Here is an 18,209-nt window from a genome sequence, read left to right as displayed (position 1 = left end):
AATTTTCCCTACTGCAGCTAACCTACCCCAAAACAGCTGATAAATCAAAGATTATCAAACAACAGCGACAGTATTTCTGATTTTATTGATCAGACTAATCAATCTCTACCAATCAGCTAACAATCAGTCAAAGATTAATGTGTGGCTGCACTCATGTCCAGGACACTCCATGAGAACCACCTGTAGAGGCAGAAAAGTATTTAAATTTTTGAAAAATAAAACTATACAACCACAAAGTTAAGTGAGAGTAAAGTGTTAAAGAGCCTCCTCTGCAGGGATGTTTATAGAGAGCAGTTACACAGTTATTAACCCCTCAGAGAAGATAGTTTTACAGTCTAACTGCCTTTATATTTACTGTAGGGATCAGTGCTGCCACCTAGCGTTCACAGGGAGTTATAAGCTTTTAACATTTCAGCCCAGATGAATTTCTGAAGTGGTTTATCCTGATGTTCACCTTCTTCTGCTGTGAGTCAGAATCTGTTCATCACAAACAGACACAGAACTCTCTCTGGACTTGGATCTGACTCGGCTCAGTTTGAATCAGCGTGATTCAGGTTCAGTTTCCATGACTACAGAGTCCTGATGAGGGGGGACCGGTAAAAGAAGCTGCAAGTGTTCCGTTTTCAGATAACTCCACCTGAGCATCTCCAGGACGAAATCAGCAAAGAGATGAGGAGCACCGCTTCATCCAGGGGTCGCACAGTCGGCTCACATATGAGGACCTGGATCAGGATCAGGATCAGGGTCAGGATCAGGGGCCCTGCTCAGAAAGGAGGGGGCAGTTTGAACACTCCTTTATGGTTAGGAGGGTCCCTCTGGGTGGTACAACCTGGAAGTGACCCGGGCCACTAAGCAGGGACAAGGGGTGAACTTTCTGGGGCCCGGCCAAAAGGTGGCGCCACAGAGTCAGAAAAATCCTGGTCCACTGTAAAGTAAAGCTGTGATAACCATATTCATATTATATAACCACATTTTATATTTAACCTGAACAGTATTCTCTCCTATCAAAGCAACAGAGATGAATTTTATTTATGCTGCAGTAAAATTATCGTTTTATTGTTGGTGTTATGTGGACGAGCACACTGACTGAAACATTTGGAGAATAATGTCAGACATCAGAGATGAACCATAACGTACAAAAATGTCAGGACACTAGAGAATAGAGTAGAGCACTGATCATCAACTGGCGGCCCGGAGCCAAATCAGGCCCCCCAAAGCTTCCTGTCTGGCCCCCAGAAGATCTTTAAATTCAGAAAAGCAGGGAAAGAAAATGTTGTGGTTTTAAGAGTATCTTTCGTCTTTAAATGTCTGCAGCTGTTAAAGTTAAAATTAAAGTAAAAGGAAAAAAGGGGCAGAAAGTATATCAAAAATGGCTTAAAAGTTGCAAAAACGGTGAAAAAAGTAAAGTGGCAAAAAGAGACAAAATGTGGCAAAAATGGACAAAAAGGGGCAAAATAGATAAAGGAGGGATAAGAGGCAAGAAAAGTGGTTTAAAGGAGTTAAAAAATGGCAAAAAAATTGGGTTGAAGAGGCAAAAAGTGAAAAAAGGATCAAAAATGGGTTAAAAGTGGCAAAAATGAGCAGAATAAATGGTAAAAAACAGTTAAGAAGTGGAGAAAAGGGTCAAACAAGGCAGCTACACTAGTTAAAAGGGTTAAAAATAGTAAAAGTCAGCTAAAAGTTTTAAAAGTGGGTTTAATGTGAGAATAAATGTGGCACTAAGGCAGAGACAGTGGTGAAAAGCGGTTAAAAAGTTGCACAAATACATAATTTTAATGCTTTATTCTTATCTATCTACCCTCAGTGCCATATTATGGAAAACTGAAAACAGAATTTTAGACATTTTTATTAAAAATGAAAAACCTAAATCTCACACTGACACCAGGATTCAGACTGTAAATGTAGCTCAGGTTCCTCCATGTCTCTGGTCTGTGCTGAGATGTTTCTACACCTTGACTGGAGTCCACCTGTGCTAAATTAACCTGATTGGACATGGCTCTAAAGCCCCGCCCCTCTCTCTAGACGGCCTCACAGCTGACAGTGATATCAGAGCAGAACCAAGGGTCAAAGGTCAGAGGAGCTGCAGAGATCAGAGCCAGGATTGTTGACAGGCACAGATCTGGGGAAGACTACAGAAACATTTCTGCTGCTCTGGAGGTTCCAGAGAGAACAGGGGCCTCCAGAATTCCCACATGAAGTCTGGACCAACCAGGACTCTTCTAGACCTGGTCACCATCAGGGGAGAAGGAGACCAAGAACCTGATGGTCCCTCTGACTGAGCTCTAACCACATTTGTTAGAAAATGACCAGAAAGTACCTGAGATTCAGACCTGACAGTGTTTTTTCTTTATTTGGTACCATCTTTGGTGCTGTTTGTATTATTTGGGTTGTTAGAAACATTTTTATGCTCCTGTTTCGTTGTTAATGGTGCAAAAAATAAAAATAAAAACGTTACGTTCAGAGTAAGAAAAGCCATTTACGCTAAAAATGATAATTATCACGGAGAAAGTCCCATTTTAAACGTCCTGATTTAACAAGACGAAGTCCGTTTTTTGTAGTCCATCATCTGTAGATTGTAGTTTTAAGAAACCCAAACCCACGTGACCGCCCTGACATCCGCCCAGTGAGGATTCCTCTATCGCCAAGGTTTTCTGTCTTTATTCGCGCTTTTTCTCTGACATTTTTAACCTCGACGTCAGAGAGGTGGATGAGGAGTTTAACCTGAGGGTCCCTCTTCAGCAGACCCCTCCTCTACCCCGGGTTTCTACAGTTTCAGGTCCAACCCCGGACTCTGAGTTAATTCACCCTGGAATGGGAAACCCTGAGTTTCCGGTTCCATATCAGCAGTCTGAGTTAGCTAACTCTGAGTACATCCACTCGGAGTTGACTCCACTGTAAAGACTATAAAACAAGAGTAATAGGAGGACTCATGATGGCAGCAGGAGATAAAAAACGGTCCTCGTACTTCACCATGCTGGAGCTGGAGATCCTGATGAAGTCCTACAGCGAGTACGAGCACATCTTCAGGAGGAAGAGCAACACAGCAGCAGCAGCCAGGGAGAGAGAGGCAGCATGGGAGGACATAGCAGCCAGGATCAACGCGTAAGTTCACATTTACTGCCATCAAACTCAGCTAACATCCATGCAGGTCAATGAAACTGCAGCGTGTTTTCATTCAGACTCAAGTCCAGCGGAGAAACCCGGACCTGGAAGCAGGTGAAGATGAAATACAAGAACATAGTTCAGACAGGTGAGACCCCTCTGCAACACTTCAGTCACTCTGAGTTATCAAAGTTAATGTTCAGTCATTTTAAATGTGCATTAGTTTTACCTCTAGGGACCAGGAATAAAATAAGGAAGGGCATGCATTCATGGGATGGATCATATTAGCAACAACAGGATTTTATTTAACTAGTTACAGTAATACGTTTAACATGCAGAACTTAAAATGCAAAATAATGATAAAATATAAATAAAATGAAAGATGCCATTAAATTTCTTAATGTAATTATTATTATGCAAACATTCAAAGGTACGGTGGCGTATTGCTTTCACTTGAAAATAAAAAAATCCTCCTGTTTTCAATTCAAAAATAAATTAAAAAATCCTGTTTTTATGAGACAGTTATGTCGTAAAAACAGGAGGATTTTTTTTATTTTCAAGTGAATGCAATATACCACTGTACAAATGTCATTTTATTCTAGAATAAAATTTCCAAAAATATCCTTTTTCAATTAAAAATAAGGAAGACAAAAAAATTATCTTTCCCTTCAATACAACGATGTATACTGGATTTGCAATGAGTCAAAATAATGGCATTTATGTATTCTGAATTCAGAATTATTATATTATGATTTAAATAAAAATCACAAGTGCGAAAAATATTTAAAGATTGCAAACAAAAACACTGTGTATCAAAGATCAATAATAGTGATGGAGTAACGGTGTAAACATCTAGGCTAGGGATGCATGATGTCTGATTTTTGCTGATATCTGATGCTGATATATTATTTTAAACTTTACATCGCATAAATTTGACTTTTATCTCATATTTTTATCTTTTAGATTCATTATTTTAAATTTTAAATCCTATTTTGACCTTTTAAAGTCATGATTTTGACTTTTATATCATGATTTGGCCTGAATTTGACTTTTATCTAATTTTTTTACCTTAAAAACCCATGATATTTAATTTCATTTCGATTTTTGACTTTTAAAACTCATTCATTTGAAATTTTATCTCATATTTTGACATTTTAAACTCATGATTTCAATGTTTATCTCATGTTTTGACTGTTAAAAATCATGATTTGGAATTTTATCTCAGTTTTTTTACTTTTGAAATTTATGGTTTTAATATTCTATCTCATATTTTGCATTTTAAAAACTTTATTTTGACTTTGAATGTCATGTTTTTGCCTCTTAAACTTCTAAGTTTGACTTTTTATCTCAGATTTTGAGTTTTTAACCGATCATATTCACCTTTTAATCTCAAAATCATTTATCATCAGTGCCAGGTTTTTTACCCCCATAGTTCATCGCTGGTGGTTGACATTTTATGGTTAAATATCCACCCTGTTATCTTTATTTATTTATTCAGACTCGAAATTATTCGGCCCTCAGCAGAATTTGGTTTGTTTTTGTTCAGCCAGTATTTACAGCTGATATCAGATCTTAATTCAGAGTGACCATCAGCTCACTCTTCATAAGTGCAACAGAGCTCTTGTTTTGGACATCAGTTCATTTATTTTACATGGAAGAGAAAATCCTCTGAACTCAGCCAGTGGAGGATGGGACGCTGAAACTCTAAAACTATGAAGACAAGGAAGGATTGATTGCTAACCCTATCTATCCCGGTCAGAAGGCTTTTTTCACACACATTAATGTTCCTCTACTCGCTTTAACATCTGAACTGTTCTCAGTCAACAGAAAGAGGGCCGGGCTCTTTAGACTGGAAGGAGGACCAGCATCCCCAGAGGACCAGATCCTCAGTCTAAACATGGAGATACCAGAGGCCGAAGACATCCCTGCAGGGAGCTCCCCTGATCCAGCCAACCCCCCCGACACCAGGACCTTTATAAGTAGTAAGAGATTCTAATCTGATTTACATGTAAAGAACCACGGACGTAGTCTGGGTCTGATTCAGATTAAATGGTGATGTAGTAGATGTGGGCATTTTATCCTGACAGATCCTGATGGTGTTCTCTACCTGGTGGAGCCACATGGAGCATCAGAACTCCTCCAACCTGTAAGTAGACGAATTATAATTCCAGAGATTATGCCGACTAGTTTAAAGTCCTATGCACTTTTAAAAATTGTTTTTGTTTTTTTTTTTTAATTATTGTTGTAATCTGTCTCTGAAATACGTTATTTTGTGACGTGTGCTGCTGACCTCTTGGCCGGGTCACCCTGAAAGAGATCTTGATCTCAGTGGGTTTTATCTGCTTAAATAAAGGTTAAATAAATAAAAAATAAAGCTCCAATCCCAATCTCTGCCTGAAGCTTAACCAGTAGAAGTCCACAAGCCTTTTTCTGCCGTTCTGTTAACTTTTTTCTTCTAACAACATAAAACACCCAGAAAGGTTCACCATGCTCATATTTGGTAGCATGTGTTTTCAGCACTAAATCAGCGTCATGGCTATTTTTAACATTAACTCACTATATTAGATATAGAACCTCCAAAACACACACACAAAATAAAAAAACAGATTTAAAAAGAAATATTTAAAATAATGCAGATGTCAAAATATGATGTAGTTGGCTTTCAAGAGTTAGAAATGTCAGGAGGCGTCCTGATCAGGTCCCTGAACCACCTCAACTATCTCCTACGATGAGCAGGAGCAGCAGCTCTACTTCAGCATGTTGATGATAATAAAAAAGTTATATAACAGACTTTATTTATCCTTTTTCCTCATCATTGGGCTCTGTTTCAGTAAAACCTGAGTCTGTTACCATTTACTGGGAGCCCGGATGATCACAACCTTCACAATTTTACAATGAACCCTGGGTAAATCCCGTGGGAAAGCTGTGGAGAAATCCTTATTTAATGCGGAGGTTCCTAACCCTCTACTGCAATGATCATCAACTGGTGGCCGGAGGGCCAAATCAGGTCCCCCAAAGCTTCCTGTCCGGCCCCCAGAAGATCATTAAATTCAGAAAAGCAGAAAAGAAAGTGTTGTGGTTTTAAGAGTATCTTTCGTTTTTAAATGTCTGCAGCTGTTAACTCCACCCCAAAAACAATTAATATTTAAATAGTTTTAAAAATGAATAACATTTGATCTGTTTTTACAGAAATTCACTTGTCAGCCATTATCAGTAAATAATAAAAAAATGTGTTAAAACTGGCAAAAATGGCTGGAAAATGAGTAAAAAGGGGTTAGAGAGTGGAAAAAATGGGTGATAAAAGTGGCAAAAGTGGTGAAAAAAGTAACGAAAAGTGGAAAAAATGGATAAAGAAGGGATAAAACAAGACAAGTGTTTTAAAGGAGTTAACGAATGGCAAAAAATTGGGTTAAAGAGGCAAAAAAAGGGCAAGAGGTATCAAAATTGTTTTAAAACTGGCAAAACTGGCAGAATAAAGTGGTGAAAAGGGGTGATAAGCATCCAAATGGGTTGTGGAGTGGCACAGAGGGACAAAAACTTACAGGAAAAGAGGTGAAAAGAGGTTAAAATGTGGCAAACCATTAGTATAAAAGGAAAAAAGGGGCAAAAAGCATATCAAAAGTGGGTTGAAAGTGGAAAAAATTGACAAAAAGAGGCAAAAATGGAAAAAGGAGGGACAAGACACAATAAAAGTGGCTTAAATGAGTTACAGAATGGGGAAAAAATGGGTTAAAGGGGCAAAAAAGGCAAAAAGTGTCAAAAATGTGTTAAAACGGGCAAAAAGGTGCAAAAATAGCCAATGGCAAAGCAGTGAAAAGGCAGAAAAGTGGGTTAAAGAGTGATAAAAATAGCAAAAATGGGACAAAAGTGGCGCAAAATGTTGCATTAATGTCAGAATGAAGCAGTGAAGTAGTGAAAAGTGTGAAACATGAGTTCATGTTTGTGCTAAATCATAAATGTTTAGGGCCATTCCTTCCAGCCACTTCTGTGGGCATGCCTGTCTCCTGGTCTATGGCGTTATCTATCAGGGTAGACCTCACTGGTAACGCTTAAAAATGTCCTGTGATTTCAAAGAAAATACAAAAACTAATAAAATAATATGTTAGTCAGAACAAAATATTGATTTAATTTGTCTTTATTTGGAAGTCTGGCCCCCAGAGACTCTGTCAGGACTCAATCTGGCCCTTGTGCAAATATGCAAATAATGATTAATCACAGCATAGCAATGTGATTAGCTTGGTTAATTTTTTAATGGAGGTACAGCACCAGTGTAAATCCAAACAAAGGAGCCATAAACACTGGTTTCTTTACCCAGGAACCATTTTATGGATTATTTTAAGTGTTGTATAAGGATTTCTGTTGATATGTGCAATCTAATTTTAACAATCTCAGGGCAGACGGAGCCTCAGGCCCCCCCTGAGATCTCTGGCACCCCCCTAAGGGGGTCCCAGACCCCAGGTTGGGAACCAAGACTTTAATGTGTTCACACTGAGACAGCACCAGCACTAACACACTTACTGGAGACACGCCTCGAAGTCTGTGAGTGTTTTACTGAAACGTCACATTCATCTGAACAGGAAGAAGAGGATGAGGAAGACGCGCTGTCTGCTGCCACAGAGAGGGATCCAGAGAGACCCATAGAGGTAACCTGTAAATATTATAAAGATACAGGGCTGTGGAAGGGATTTGACCCCTTTGTGATTTCCTTTTTTATATTTATCACACTTAAAGTTAGTTCAAAATGTGTGCAGAGGAAAACGTCTAAACCAGTGTTACTCAACCCTGCTTAACCAAAGAGCCAAATTGTTGAAAAATACCTTTGCAAGAAAAGTGGCCAAAAACGGCATGAGTAGCGTTAAAAGTAAATCAAAGGTGGCAAAAATGGTCAAAAAGCAGCAAAAATGTGTGAAATGGGGTGAAATGGGGAGGAAAGGGTGGAAAAGGGTCAGAAAACAGCAAAAATAGGTGAGAAGTAACAAAAAAAGACTTACAGGTGGCAAAAATGGTCCAAAAGTGGCAAAAACATGGCAAAAAATGGGTGGAAATTGACTAATATGGGCAGAAGGCAGTCAAGAGTGGCAAAAATGGGCAAAAAACAGAAATCAAGTGGTATGGCAAAAGGATGCTTACATGGGCAAAAAATGGTGGAAAAAAGGCAAAAGTGGGATAGAAGTTGCAAAAATAGGTAAGAAATTGGGAAAATAGTGGTATTTAATGGCAAAGCATAGCTGAAATGGGTGAACAGTGGCTAAAAATGGTAAAAATTGAAAAAAAGGGATAAAATTGGCAAAAATTAGAAAAAAAGAAGTTGCAAAAATGGGCAAAAAATGGGAAACAAGTAGTATTTAAAAGCAAAAGGTAGCTCTAATTGGTGTAAAGTGGCAAAAAATGTGATAAAAAGGGCAAAAAAGTTTCCCTTTAGGGTTTTTTGGGAATAATATTTAAAATTTAGACTTGAAAGTGTCACAAATAGTCAAAAAAGATTCACATGTGGCTCTAGAGCCACGCGTTGAGTATCACTGGTCTAGAGGAAAAACGTCTGGCTGAGATATGGGGACTGATCTCACTGTTGGAGCCTAAAAACAGCATACATATGAAATAAAATAAAAATGTATATACAAAAATATGTTAATTAGACCATTAAAAAATTCTTTAGTTTATTTGAAAGTTTGGCCCCCAAAGTGCCTGTTTAGGTAAAAGCTGGCCCTTGTACAGATGTAGTTGATGACCCCTGATATAGGGAGACATGTTAGCCCACATGTAATACTAACAGACATTTTTATCCTTTTTAACAGAGCATGGTAGTAAAGCAGGAGGAGGCTCCAGCCCCCACAGCAAAGATAAACACAGTGAGTTATTCAGTAAACACCAGCGGTGAAATCTGTGTGTAGAACTGTGGTTGAACTGTGATTTAATGTCCCTGTGTGTTCCCAGTTACCAGTGAAGGAACTGTACAGAAGGCATCTCATCAAAAAGATGAAGAAAACTGACAAGGAAATGATGTTCTTGGACCGGCAGATTCAGAAGGCAGATCTGGAAATAGAAATACTAAAGCACCAGTTAGAGGTGGGTTCATTATCACAGGGGAATAGTTTAAGCTCTGGGACAATATGATAATAAAACTAACAGTTTTATGTTTGTTTTTAGGAAATAAAGACGACCAAATAAATGTGACTTGTTTGTTTTTATTTGGGTGGTGATGATGGTCTAATCTTTGAATGAATCCCTGCATATGACAGCTCCTTCGTCCTACGGGATGGATGGGGTCTTCATCAGGGTCTGATGTTTGTAGGGGAGGATGGAGCTTTCATAATGAGGTCAGTATCACTGAGAACAAGACACAATCATGGGAACTCTCAGCAGGTCTGTGGTCATCTCCAGCTGGACTCTCATCCTGCAGTGGACCACCACTAAGGTGCTCTCAGGGGTCTGGCTCAGAGTCACTGATACTCCCTGTAACCCAGCCGAGGGACATCTTACTGTCCTCTAATGTTAAGAATCTTCTAGGACTGGACTGAAAAAATGAGTTGAATATTATGGAACGTTTTAGGTTACCAACCAGCTATTTTAGATCAACAGGAATTTATTTATTTTTGAATTCCCTGTTTTTACGAGATACTAACTCGTAAAAACAGAATTCGATCCGACCTAGGGTCAGAGAACTGTTACATGGAGCAGATGCAGATATTCCTGAGACGTGATCATGTGGATGAGTTTTCACGCAGATGCTTTTTGTATGGCTCAAGCAATCATAACCAGCACATAGAGAACTGGTGGGGATTTTTGAGGAAACACTATGCACTGGATCAACGTCTTTCAGGATTTGAAAGATTCTGACTGCTTCTTAACCCCGCACCTCTAATTACTGGCTGATAAATGCAGCAACCAGTCATGCAGGAGAGCGTCAGGGGGAAAATCAAAAATAAATAAATTCCTGTTTTGACCACTTTTTGCCACTTTTTTGGAACTTTTTGCCACATTTTACCAATTTTTGCTGTTGTTTGGCTATTTTCCCATCACTTTTAACCCTTTATACCACATTTTAGCAACTTTAATCCTTTTCTTCCAATTTCCTGCCACTTCTGATTTATTTTGTCACCTTTTGACACTTCAACCTATTTATGCCACCTTTGCCAATTTTTGCCCACTTTTGCCTTTGTTTGACCACTTTTTTTTTGCCAAATTTTGCCCTCTTTTTATCACTTTTAACCCATTTTTACCACCTTTTCACAACAGTTAACCCTTCTTTTAGTCCACTTGTAACCCATTTTTGCCATCACTTTGACACTTTCAACAACTTTTTGCCAATTTCAACCCATTGTTTGGCCACTCTTTTACCAATTTTCACCCATTTCTGACTTTATTTTGCCACCTTTTGCCCCCTTTTGCCATCTCCATGATCCCCCAGTTGGCTGGGCCCCAGGAAGCTCTCCCCTTTATCTGCCCTCATAGGCCACCTTGACTGTAACATTATTGAAAAAGTCTATTTTGTATTGATTTAAATATGGTGGTCCTTGAGATTTTAGCTCAACCTTAGGTGTGCCTTGGGTGAAAAAGGTTTGAAAACCACTGGTTTAGACAACTGAGCGTGTGGTTCAGCGAGGAACACTCCAACACATTAGGGGGCGATAATGGTCCTGAAACCTGAGTGCCTCCCGCCATAGAGCTGAGTGGAGAAGAAGACTTAAACCACAGTCTGTGCTGCTCGATCATGTCAGAAACACCGGTGAAACGTGAAACTGACGGCGTAGAAACCGATCATTTTACCCACAAAGTTAAAAAGGCGAGGGTTGGCGATGATGGAGGTCGAGGAGAAGATGGAAATGAATCCGGAAATATTCTTCATGGGTTTAAAACAACAAAGATCCTGAGTGATTCAGCCCGGGAGAAAACCATCTTCATTCATGGACAGGTAGGCGCACGGTCTTTCTAATTTATCCTGTTCAACTGCGGGATTATAATGAATTTAACTAGTCTAAATTACCTTCATGAAATGAAGAGTAAGTCAGGGAGAAGTTTCAGATCTCATTCAGATTAACTTGGAGGAAAAGACGAAACCGTTTCTGGTTTGATCCTTCAAAATAATACGCCAGAATAACTACCTATGAATCTAACACACAAAGTAAGGAAACTAATTTTCTGGTAGATTTTTTCTTTGTTGTAACAATCCTTCTATATGATAAATCTTACACCGTAGTAAAGTCTGTTTATTTCCCTTTTAAATGGAGCCACATTAGTAAGGAGCATACTTTTGTCGGATGAGCAGCAGAGCTGAGGATGTGGGTTAGTCCAAACAGCTGATTCTCCACTGACTCTTGTTTGGTGGATTGGATGATTGAAGAATATCCTCTCCATATCTCTCTGCGCTGAGATTTCCTCCAATGATGATCCTTGTTTTTCCAGAGAGGGAGATGCCGCCCCACACCGTAAACTGCCTCCACCCAGAGATGATACTCTATCAGCATAGCATTCTCCACGTTCTCTCCACACTTTTTCCCTATGATCCAACTGCCATAGTCAGTCTGGACAGAGAGCCGTGGGCCGTATCGTCCTGCAAATCTGTGGAAGACAGCCTACGGTTCCTAAGTGCTGACAGGGTGAGGAAACAGTCTTCTTGGAGTTTAAAAACAAGAGTCAGTAGCAGAATAAGCTGTTTGGCATGACACAAGGAAATGTGGCAGATTTTTCATGGACCAACCCACATACTCAGCTCTGCTGCTCATCCCACAAATGCATGTTCCTTACTAATGTGGCTCCGTTTAAAAGAGAAATAAACAGACTTTCCAACAGTATAAGATTTATGACAAGAAACATTGTTACAACAAAGAAATTATCTTCCAAACAAAAAATTCCTTGCTTTACTTGCTAAGTTTAGAATGTTTCGGGGAAAACTGGTGTATGAATAGCTGTATAAATGACCAGTGTAGGCAGACATTAAACATGTCGTCAACAGTTTGCTGAAAAGGAGGCTGTGGTGATCCTGGAGAAGACTCCCTTCAGAGAGGATACCCTGGATGATCTCTTTACTGACTCCGTGCTGAAGCTGGAGATGAGGAACGACATTTACAGCACTTATCGATTACAGGCTCCCCATCATCTCAATGGTACGGTCAGAAAATAACCTGATAGAGCAGTGGCTTTCAAAGTGTGAGGCGGGCCTCCCCCGGGGGGCGCCACAGAACTTCAGGGGAGGTGCGGAACCATAGACCAGAAAAAAGTGATTTTCATCCATTTAAGCACCCTTTTGTCATTAAATACCACTTTTTCCTACTTTTCGCCCAATTTTGCCACTCTTGACTGCTTTTTTTTTTTACTCTTTTTTTTGCCTTGTTTTTGCCACCTGTTACTCATTTTTTTGTCACTTCTCATCCATCTTTTTTTTTCACTTTTTTCCCAATTTTTGCCAATTTTCACCCATTTTTGCAGCTTTTTGAAAATTTTGGCCATCTTCAACTTATTTTTATTGCTACTTCAAGCTGTTTTTTCTTCACCACTTAGATTGTGACTTTTGCAAAGGTATTTTTCAGCAGTTTGGCTCTTTGATTGAGTACCACTGCTTTAAGGATTATCAGAGCAGAATAATCAGGTAGTACTGGCAGTAAATTCAATCCTGAAACCAAATAACTGATAACCTGGTAAAGACGGATGTTTAAGAACATTTGCAGACCAAAATATCAAAGATCTAAAAATATTACAAATATTTAAAATTAAACATAAATGTTTGAAAACATGGTTAAGTTTTTTGTTTTTTTTAAATCTGAATCTTTATGTGGGTGGGGGTCCACCGAATGAATAATTTTCTCTTAGGTGAGGCTCACTCTCACACACTTTGAAAACCCCTGTGATAGAAGATGCTGTGTGGAACCAACAGCCACTGATGTGAGCTACAGTTAGATAATCTGTCTCCTGATTCGCAGAGATAAAGACTACAGTGGTGTGTCCAGCCACAGACAAGCATGTGAAGAAGTACCAGCGTCAGGAGAGTTTCCTGGTGGAGGAGACTGGAGACGATTATCAGTCCATCACTCTGCCATATATCCAGCAGCAGAGCTTCAGTCTGCAGGTCAGAGCACTAACATCTGTGCCTTTGCATGCAGTTTTGTTGTAACAGATAAATCTTTATGTAATTTCCCCAAAACCCCCAATATCAACAGCAGGAATCCTCCTTCAGTCATGTCGTCATACTATGATAACAAAGATAGACATAAAACACATTAGATGATATATTTCTCCATGTCACCTGTCCTTATCTCTGAATATTAAAGACGCTGTAAAGAAATCCCATATTTCAATCTAAAAATGTGTGAATCTGGCTGCTGTAACCATGTGAGAACACTGAGCTCTACATGTGCTTGAATTCTGGATTTAGACTGTTAGGAAGTTTTTCACCTCTTTCCTGGGTCGATTTAATGTGGGCGGGGCCAACATGTGGACTGGTGATGTCATCAGCGGGGAATGACCCCGCCCCTCTAACACTACAATCTAAAATCACAGAGCAGTTCATCTTAACATAAGGTCAAGGGGCGGGGCTAACAGCATGAGAGCTTTCCTCCATTCAGAATGTAGCACTTCTTAATGCTGACAGGATGGTATTTCTCCTGAGTGGGCGTGGCTTCAGGTCATTCAACAGACACAGCCACACCATACTGGAGCAGATTTTTTTGCCTCATTTTTCATGATTTTTGAAGTTTAAGTTTATAAACTTAGAGATGTTTTATCTGACTAAAATCTGACCTGGGGGTTCAGAACACGGTGGCCTAAATACAGATTTATTTTTACTCTACAGGGTCTTAAATAAAAGTCTTCTACTTATCCTTCCACTTTCTTCCTCCTCCTCTTCTTCCATCCAGTGGGTGTACAACATCCTGGAAAAGAAGGCAGAGTGTGACCGGATTGTTTTTGAAGATCCGGACCCAAAGGTTGGCTTTGTCCTCCTTCCAGATTTCAAATGGGATCAAAAACAGGTGAGTACAATAAAAATGGACAGCAGAAGAATCCCATGGTTTCATGTACCGTATACAGGTCTTTAATGGTATAGTAACGGAAGATACAAACCTGTAACAGCTTTCATGGAAATGTGCTTAAATCTATTTCAACTGTATTTGGGCCATTGTGGCTGTCAAGTATATTTAATCCTTTATCAGCTGTTAATGGTGACATTCCTCTTTTAAGGCAAGGCAAGGCAAAGCAAGTTTATTTGTATAGCACATTTCAGCAACAAGGCAATTCAAAGTGCTTTAACATGAACACCCTCATGGTGAGACATTCCTAAAGTGAAGTTGGCAGAGTAATTTAAGAAATTCTGCCCTTACTGTGCAAAAGATCTTTTTACCACTCCACAGTGGAGCTCAGTCAGTGTTTGCGCCTCCCTGGTTGCTGAGTCTGCTGCAGGCATACTCGGCTGCTCCTGCAGTTTTACTTCCACAATATTTGATGCTCTGTGTGTCATCGGTCTTTGTTTTTCAGGTGGATGATTTATACCTGATTGCCATAGCTCACTGCAGAGGCATAAGGAGTCTCAGGGATCTGAAGTCTGAGCATCTACCGCTGCTGCAGAACATCTTTCAGAAAGGAAAGGTGAGGTTACGAGGTCAATCAGGAGAGCAGGAAATTTCTTCAAACATTAAAAAGAGTACAACAGCAAGAGCTGTTACATGAGAATGTTTGATGAATTTCTCATTACAGAGATGCAGTTTGAGTTGCATAGATCAGTGGACATCATCCTCTTAAGCCTGGTTTATATTTCTCTAGCAGATCCAGTGGTGTAGTGCAGGGTCTGTGTGTTCTTATTTTTATGTCCCCATAGATCAGTGGTCATCAGTTACATTCATACAAGGGCCAGCTTTTTCACTGATGGACACTATAGGGGCCAGACGTTCAAATATACAAAATTAAATGAGGATTTTAGTCCAATTAACATTTTTTTGTTTAGATAGTTTCATATTCTTCCAGCTGTTCATCATTTTTGTCTTTAGCAGGCAGATCAGTCCTGATCAGCGATCCTGCAGCCAGCCACTAGAGGGCAGATGAGATATTTTGGTCACATATTTGTAGGATTGTTGTATCGTCTTTTACTGGGTTTGATGCCAGTTTACTGTGCAGTACTGGTGGAGAACATATGCAGGAAACCAGCCTTTTTTTTCTAATCTCAGAGAGGGAAAATTAAACTCTTTAAAAGTTTAATTCTTTATTTACTTTATTTTAGTTGGCCCTAATTACCTAGTAATTTTATAGTAAAAAGTGCAATGATATAGTAATTTCTATTACTTAGTAATAAATTGGCATTTTACCAAGTAATCACTTGGAAATATAGTAATACTAAGGAAGTATTTTCCTAGTGGTAATGCATATCAAGTGATTATTAAGTCCTTGAAATATGGTGGCAATTATCTGCAGAGGTGTCAAGTAACTAAGTACAAATACTTCGTTACCTTACTTAAGTAGAAATTTTGGGTATCTATACTTTACTGGAGTAATTATTTTTCAGCCTACTTTTTACTTCTACTCCTTACATTTTAAAAATAGCCTCGTTACTGCTATTTCATTTCAGCTTGTTCATCCCGGCTTGTCATCATTCAAAAAAACACAAATAAAACCCCCAGAAACCCATCCAGATAAATCGCGCCATCTAGATAGTGTGAATTTTATTGTGGTTGGATGAGAAGTATAAACGTAATACCATTCCGACACCCTGTTGGTTTGTACGCAATCCATCGCATCTGCGCACATGACACAAATCACGTCACACTCCAGCAAGGAAACAGCAGACGTATGTAGCCTAGTACAAAGATGTCCGTGGCAGGGACTCAAGAGAACTGGAGCGAAATGTCCCAACCAATCACCAGCAAGGAGGTTGGTAGCCAGGAAGACCAATACTTACAGGCAACTAGTCATCATATCTTCCACTCCATGAAACACATGTTACTGCTCAGTAGCACACATATGTGGTTCTTGAATGTATTTGCATTGTAGTAAAAATGCGTTCATTTTCAATGGGCATAAATGCGGCTGAAACAGGTGCATCCCAAATTTTTCAACGTTGACATTTTTAATATAACATTATAGTTATTATGGCCTTTAGAAAAATTGTTTATTGGGGAGGTGGGGTAGTGCTCTAGGACCCTGCGGTGCGGCCTAAGCTTTTGTCCTTAATGGCTTTTTTCCCCCTTACATTACTTTTTACTTTTGTACTTTAAGTAGTTTTGAAACCAGTACTTTTACACTTTTACTTGAGTAAAAAGCTTGAGTTGATACTTCAACTTCTACTGAAATCTTTTTAACTCTAGTATCTATTCTTCTACCTGAGGAATGAATGTGAATACTTTTGACACCTCTGATTATGTGGCAGTTAGGCGGTAACTTACCCTAACTCTCTAACCCTAAAAATGATTTGAAAATTATTGAGGAAGGACTCACTGTAATTTAGTGGGCCAAAATGAAGAAATTAACCGGGAAATTTTAAACAACTTTTATAGAAAATTATCATATTATTTCTAAGAAATTATTGAATAAAATGCCCCCTAATTACAGAGACTTTCCACAATATTATGAGGGTTAGGATTAAGGATGGTCCTAAGCCTCTATTTACATATTCGGCTAAATGCTCATTTACATTTCAATTCACCGAATTTAATCAACTAGTCTAGAAAATTCCTAGAAAACAGTCAAATTCCTCACAGGGTCATTGAGTTAATGATGTTCTCTACAGCTTGGCTAACTTTGCAAGCTAGCGCCGTTAGCCTTCGTTCCTCTTTGTAGATTAATATGGTGCTCTGATATGAGGTCTCTTTTCACTTCACTGAAGCTACAGCGGCCTCTAGTGGCAGGAGGTTCATTACAGTTTAAAAGAGCATTGTAGACCGAGATTTCAAGCCTGTGTTTATAAGAAATGATAGGTAATTAGTTTAAACAACTCGCAAATCCCTCACCAGCTAATTTGGTAAACGAATTAACCGCTTTAGCAATTAACCGTGCACATCCCTAGTTAGGATTTGGGTCCTGTGCGAATAGGGCATAAGCCTGTATCTGATCCAGTGCTTCTCAGGGTAATTTAGATAAAAAAAAGAGGTAATAAAGCATTTAATTTAGAGGCAGCCTTAATTTTTTTGCCTTAAGAATTAATTTAAAAGATAGTAGAGAAAGGAAAGTACATTTACTGATATAAAAAAGAGACTACCGTGGACCTGCTGGTACAATCACAGCAAAGACTGACCTTATTTCTCCTGTTTCTAAGGAGGCTATCATGCAGCGATACAACATCCCAGCCAGTAAGCTGAGAGTCTACCTGCACTACCAGCCATCCTACTACCACCTTCACGTCCACTTCACCATGCTGGGATATGAGGCTCCTGGCTGCAACGTAGAGCGGGCCCACCTCCTGGCTGACATCATTCAAAACCTCCAGTCTGACCCCCAGTACTACAGAACCCGGACCCTGTACTTCCCCCTGAGGGCTGAAGACGGCCTGCTCAGCAGGTTCAAAGAGATGGGGAGGCTGTGATGTGTGCACATTTACTCATACAGGTAAACGTATACCTGTTTAATTAAGGTTATAATGATACACAGAGAAGCTGTGTGGTCAGTGAGGATCATGGTACATGGTTCCCTGCAGTTGTTTCAGTCTGACGTGTGTTAAGGGGATTTTATTATCACATTATTCCTTCTTTCTATATGAAAAAGGAGTCAGGGAAGCATTGGATGTACAACCAGCTAAAGGATACTACTTTAAAATTCTGATTTTTGTATGTTTTCTATATTTCAGCTGACTGAATAAAGCAGTTCTTTCCCCTACTCAACCAGTCTGTGACCTCTTTTATTTACCTTTTTTTAACTGTTTTAGCAGTAGGAACACTTGAAGAATAATCTTTTTATGGGTGCTTTCATGCAATGATACAGGTTTTCTTTGGGTTTATTTTTCGAGTTCCACTTTTTAAAAATCTCCTGGAAAACAGGTAAACATAATCGACAGAGGTGATTGGTTGCTGCCATATCAATCCATTACACCCACACGTTTAGCGCTATCAAACAATTAATCACTATCCTACCAGTCCCTACTTTTTTGAAAAGAGTTGCTGCCATCAAATTCAGATTGAGCCATGATTTTTTCT

General features: G+C 39.2%; 2 protein-coding genes across 3 annotated transcripts; both read left to right on the top strand.

The window, feature by feature from the left end:
• Positions 1 to 2,420: 2,420 nt before the first annotated feature.
• Positions 2,421 to 9,276, top strand: LOC121516593. Its single transcript, XM_041797953.1, has 8 exons — positions 2,421 to 3,102; positions 3,180 to 3,250; positions 4,923 to 5,084; positions 5,190 to 5,248; positions 7,680 to 7,745; positions 8,898 to 8,951; positions 9,037 to 9,168; positions 9,250 to 9,276. The coding sequence occupies exons 1-8, from the start codon at positions 2,930 to 2,932 to the stop codon at positions 9,268 to 9,270; spliced, it is 738 nt and encodes a 245-aa protein (XP_041653887.1). The 5' UTR covers positions 2,421 to 2,929; the 3' UTR covers positions 9,271 to 9,276.
• A 1,480-nt stretch (positions 9,277 to 10,756) lies between these two features.
• On the top strand, positions 10,757 to 17,892 carry dcps (decapping enzyme, scavenger). Of its 2 annotated transcripts, XM_041797802.1 has the most exons (7): positions 10,757 to 11,014; positions 12,056 to 12,206; positions 13,020 to 13,165; positions 13,953 to 14,066; positions 14,569 to 14,679; positions 17,336 to 17,625; positions 17,864 to 17,892. In XM_041797802.1, exons 1-6 carry the CDS (start codon positions 10,814 to 10,816, stop codon positions 17,600 to 17,602), a joined length of 990 nt encoding a protein of 329 aa, XP_041653736.1. In that variant the 5' UTR covers positions 10,757 to 10,813; the 3' UTR covers positions 17,603 to 17,625; positions 17,864 to 17,892. The 2 variants fall into 2 exon arrangements, with proteins under 2 accessions (XP_041653736.1, XP_041653735.1); XM_041797801.1 differs by having other exon boundaries at positions 17,336 to 17,892.
• Positions 17,893 to 18,209: the final 317 nt, after the last annotated feature.

The sequence above is a fragment of the Cheilinus undulatus genome, linkage group 10, assembly GCF_018320785.1.
Source record: "Cheilinus undulatus linkage group 10, ASM1832078v1, whole genome shotgun sequence".
Taxonomy (NCBI): Eukaryota; Metazoa; Chordata; class Actinopteri; order Labriformes; family Labridae; genus Cheilinus; species Cheilinus undulatus.
Note: the sequence above shows the minus strand (reverse complement) of the source record. Positions and strands in the feature narration are given on the sequence as shown.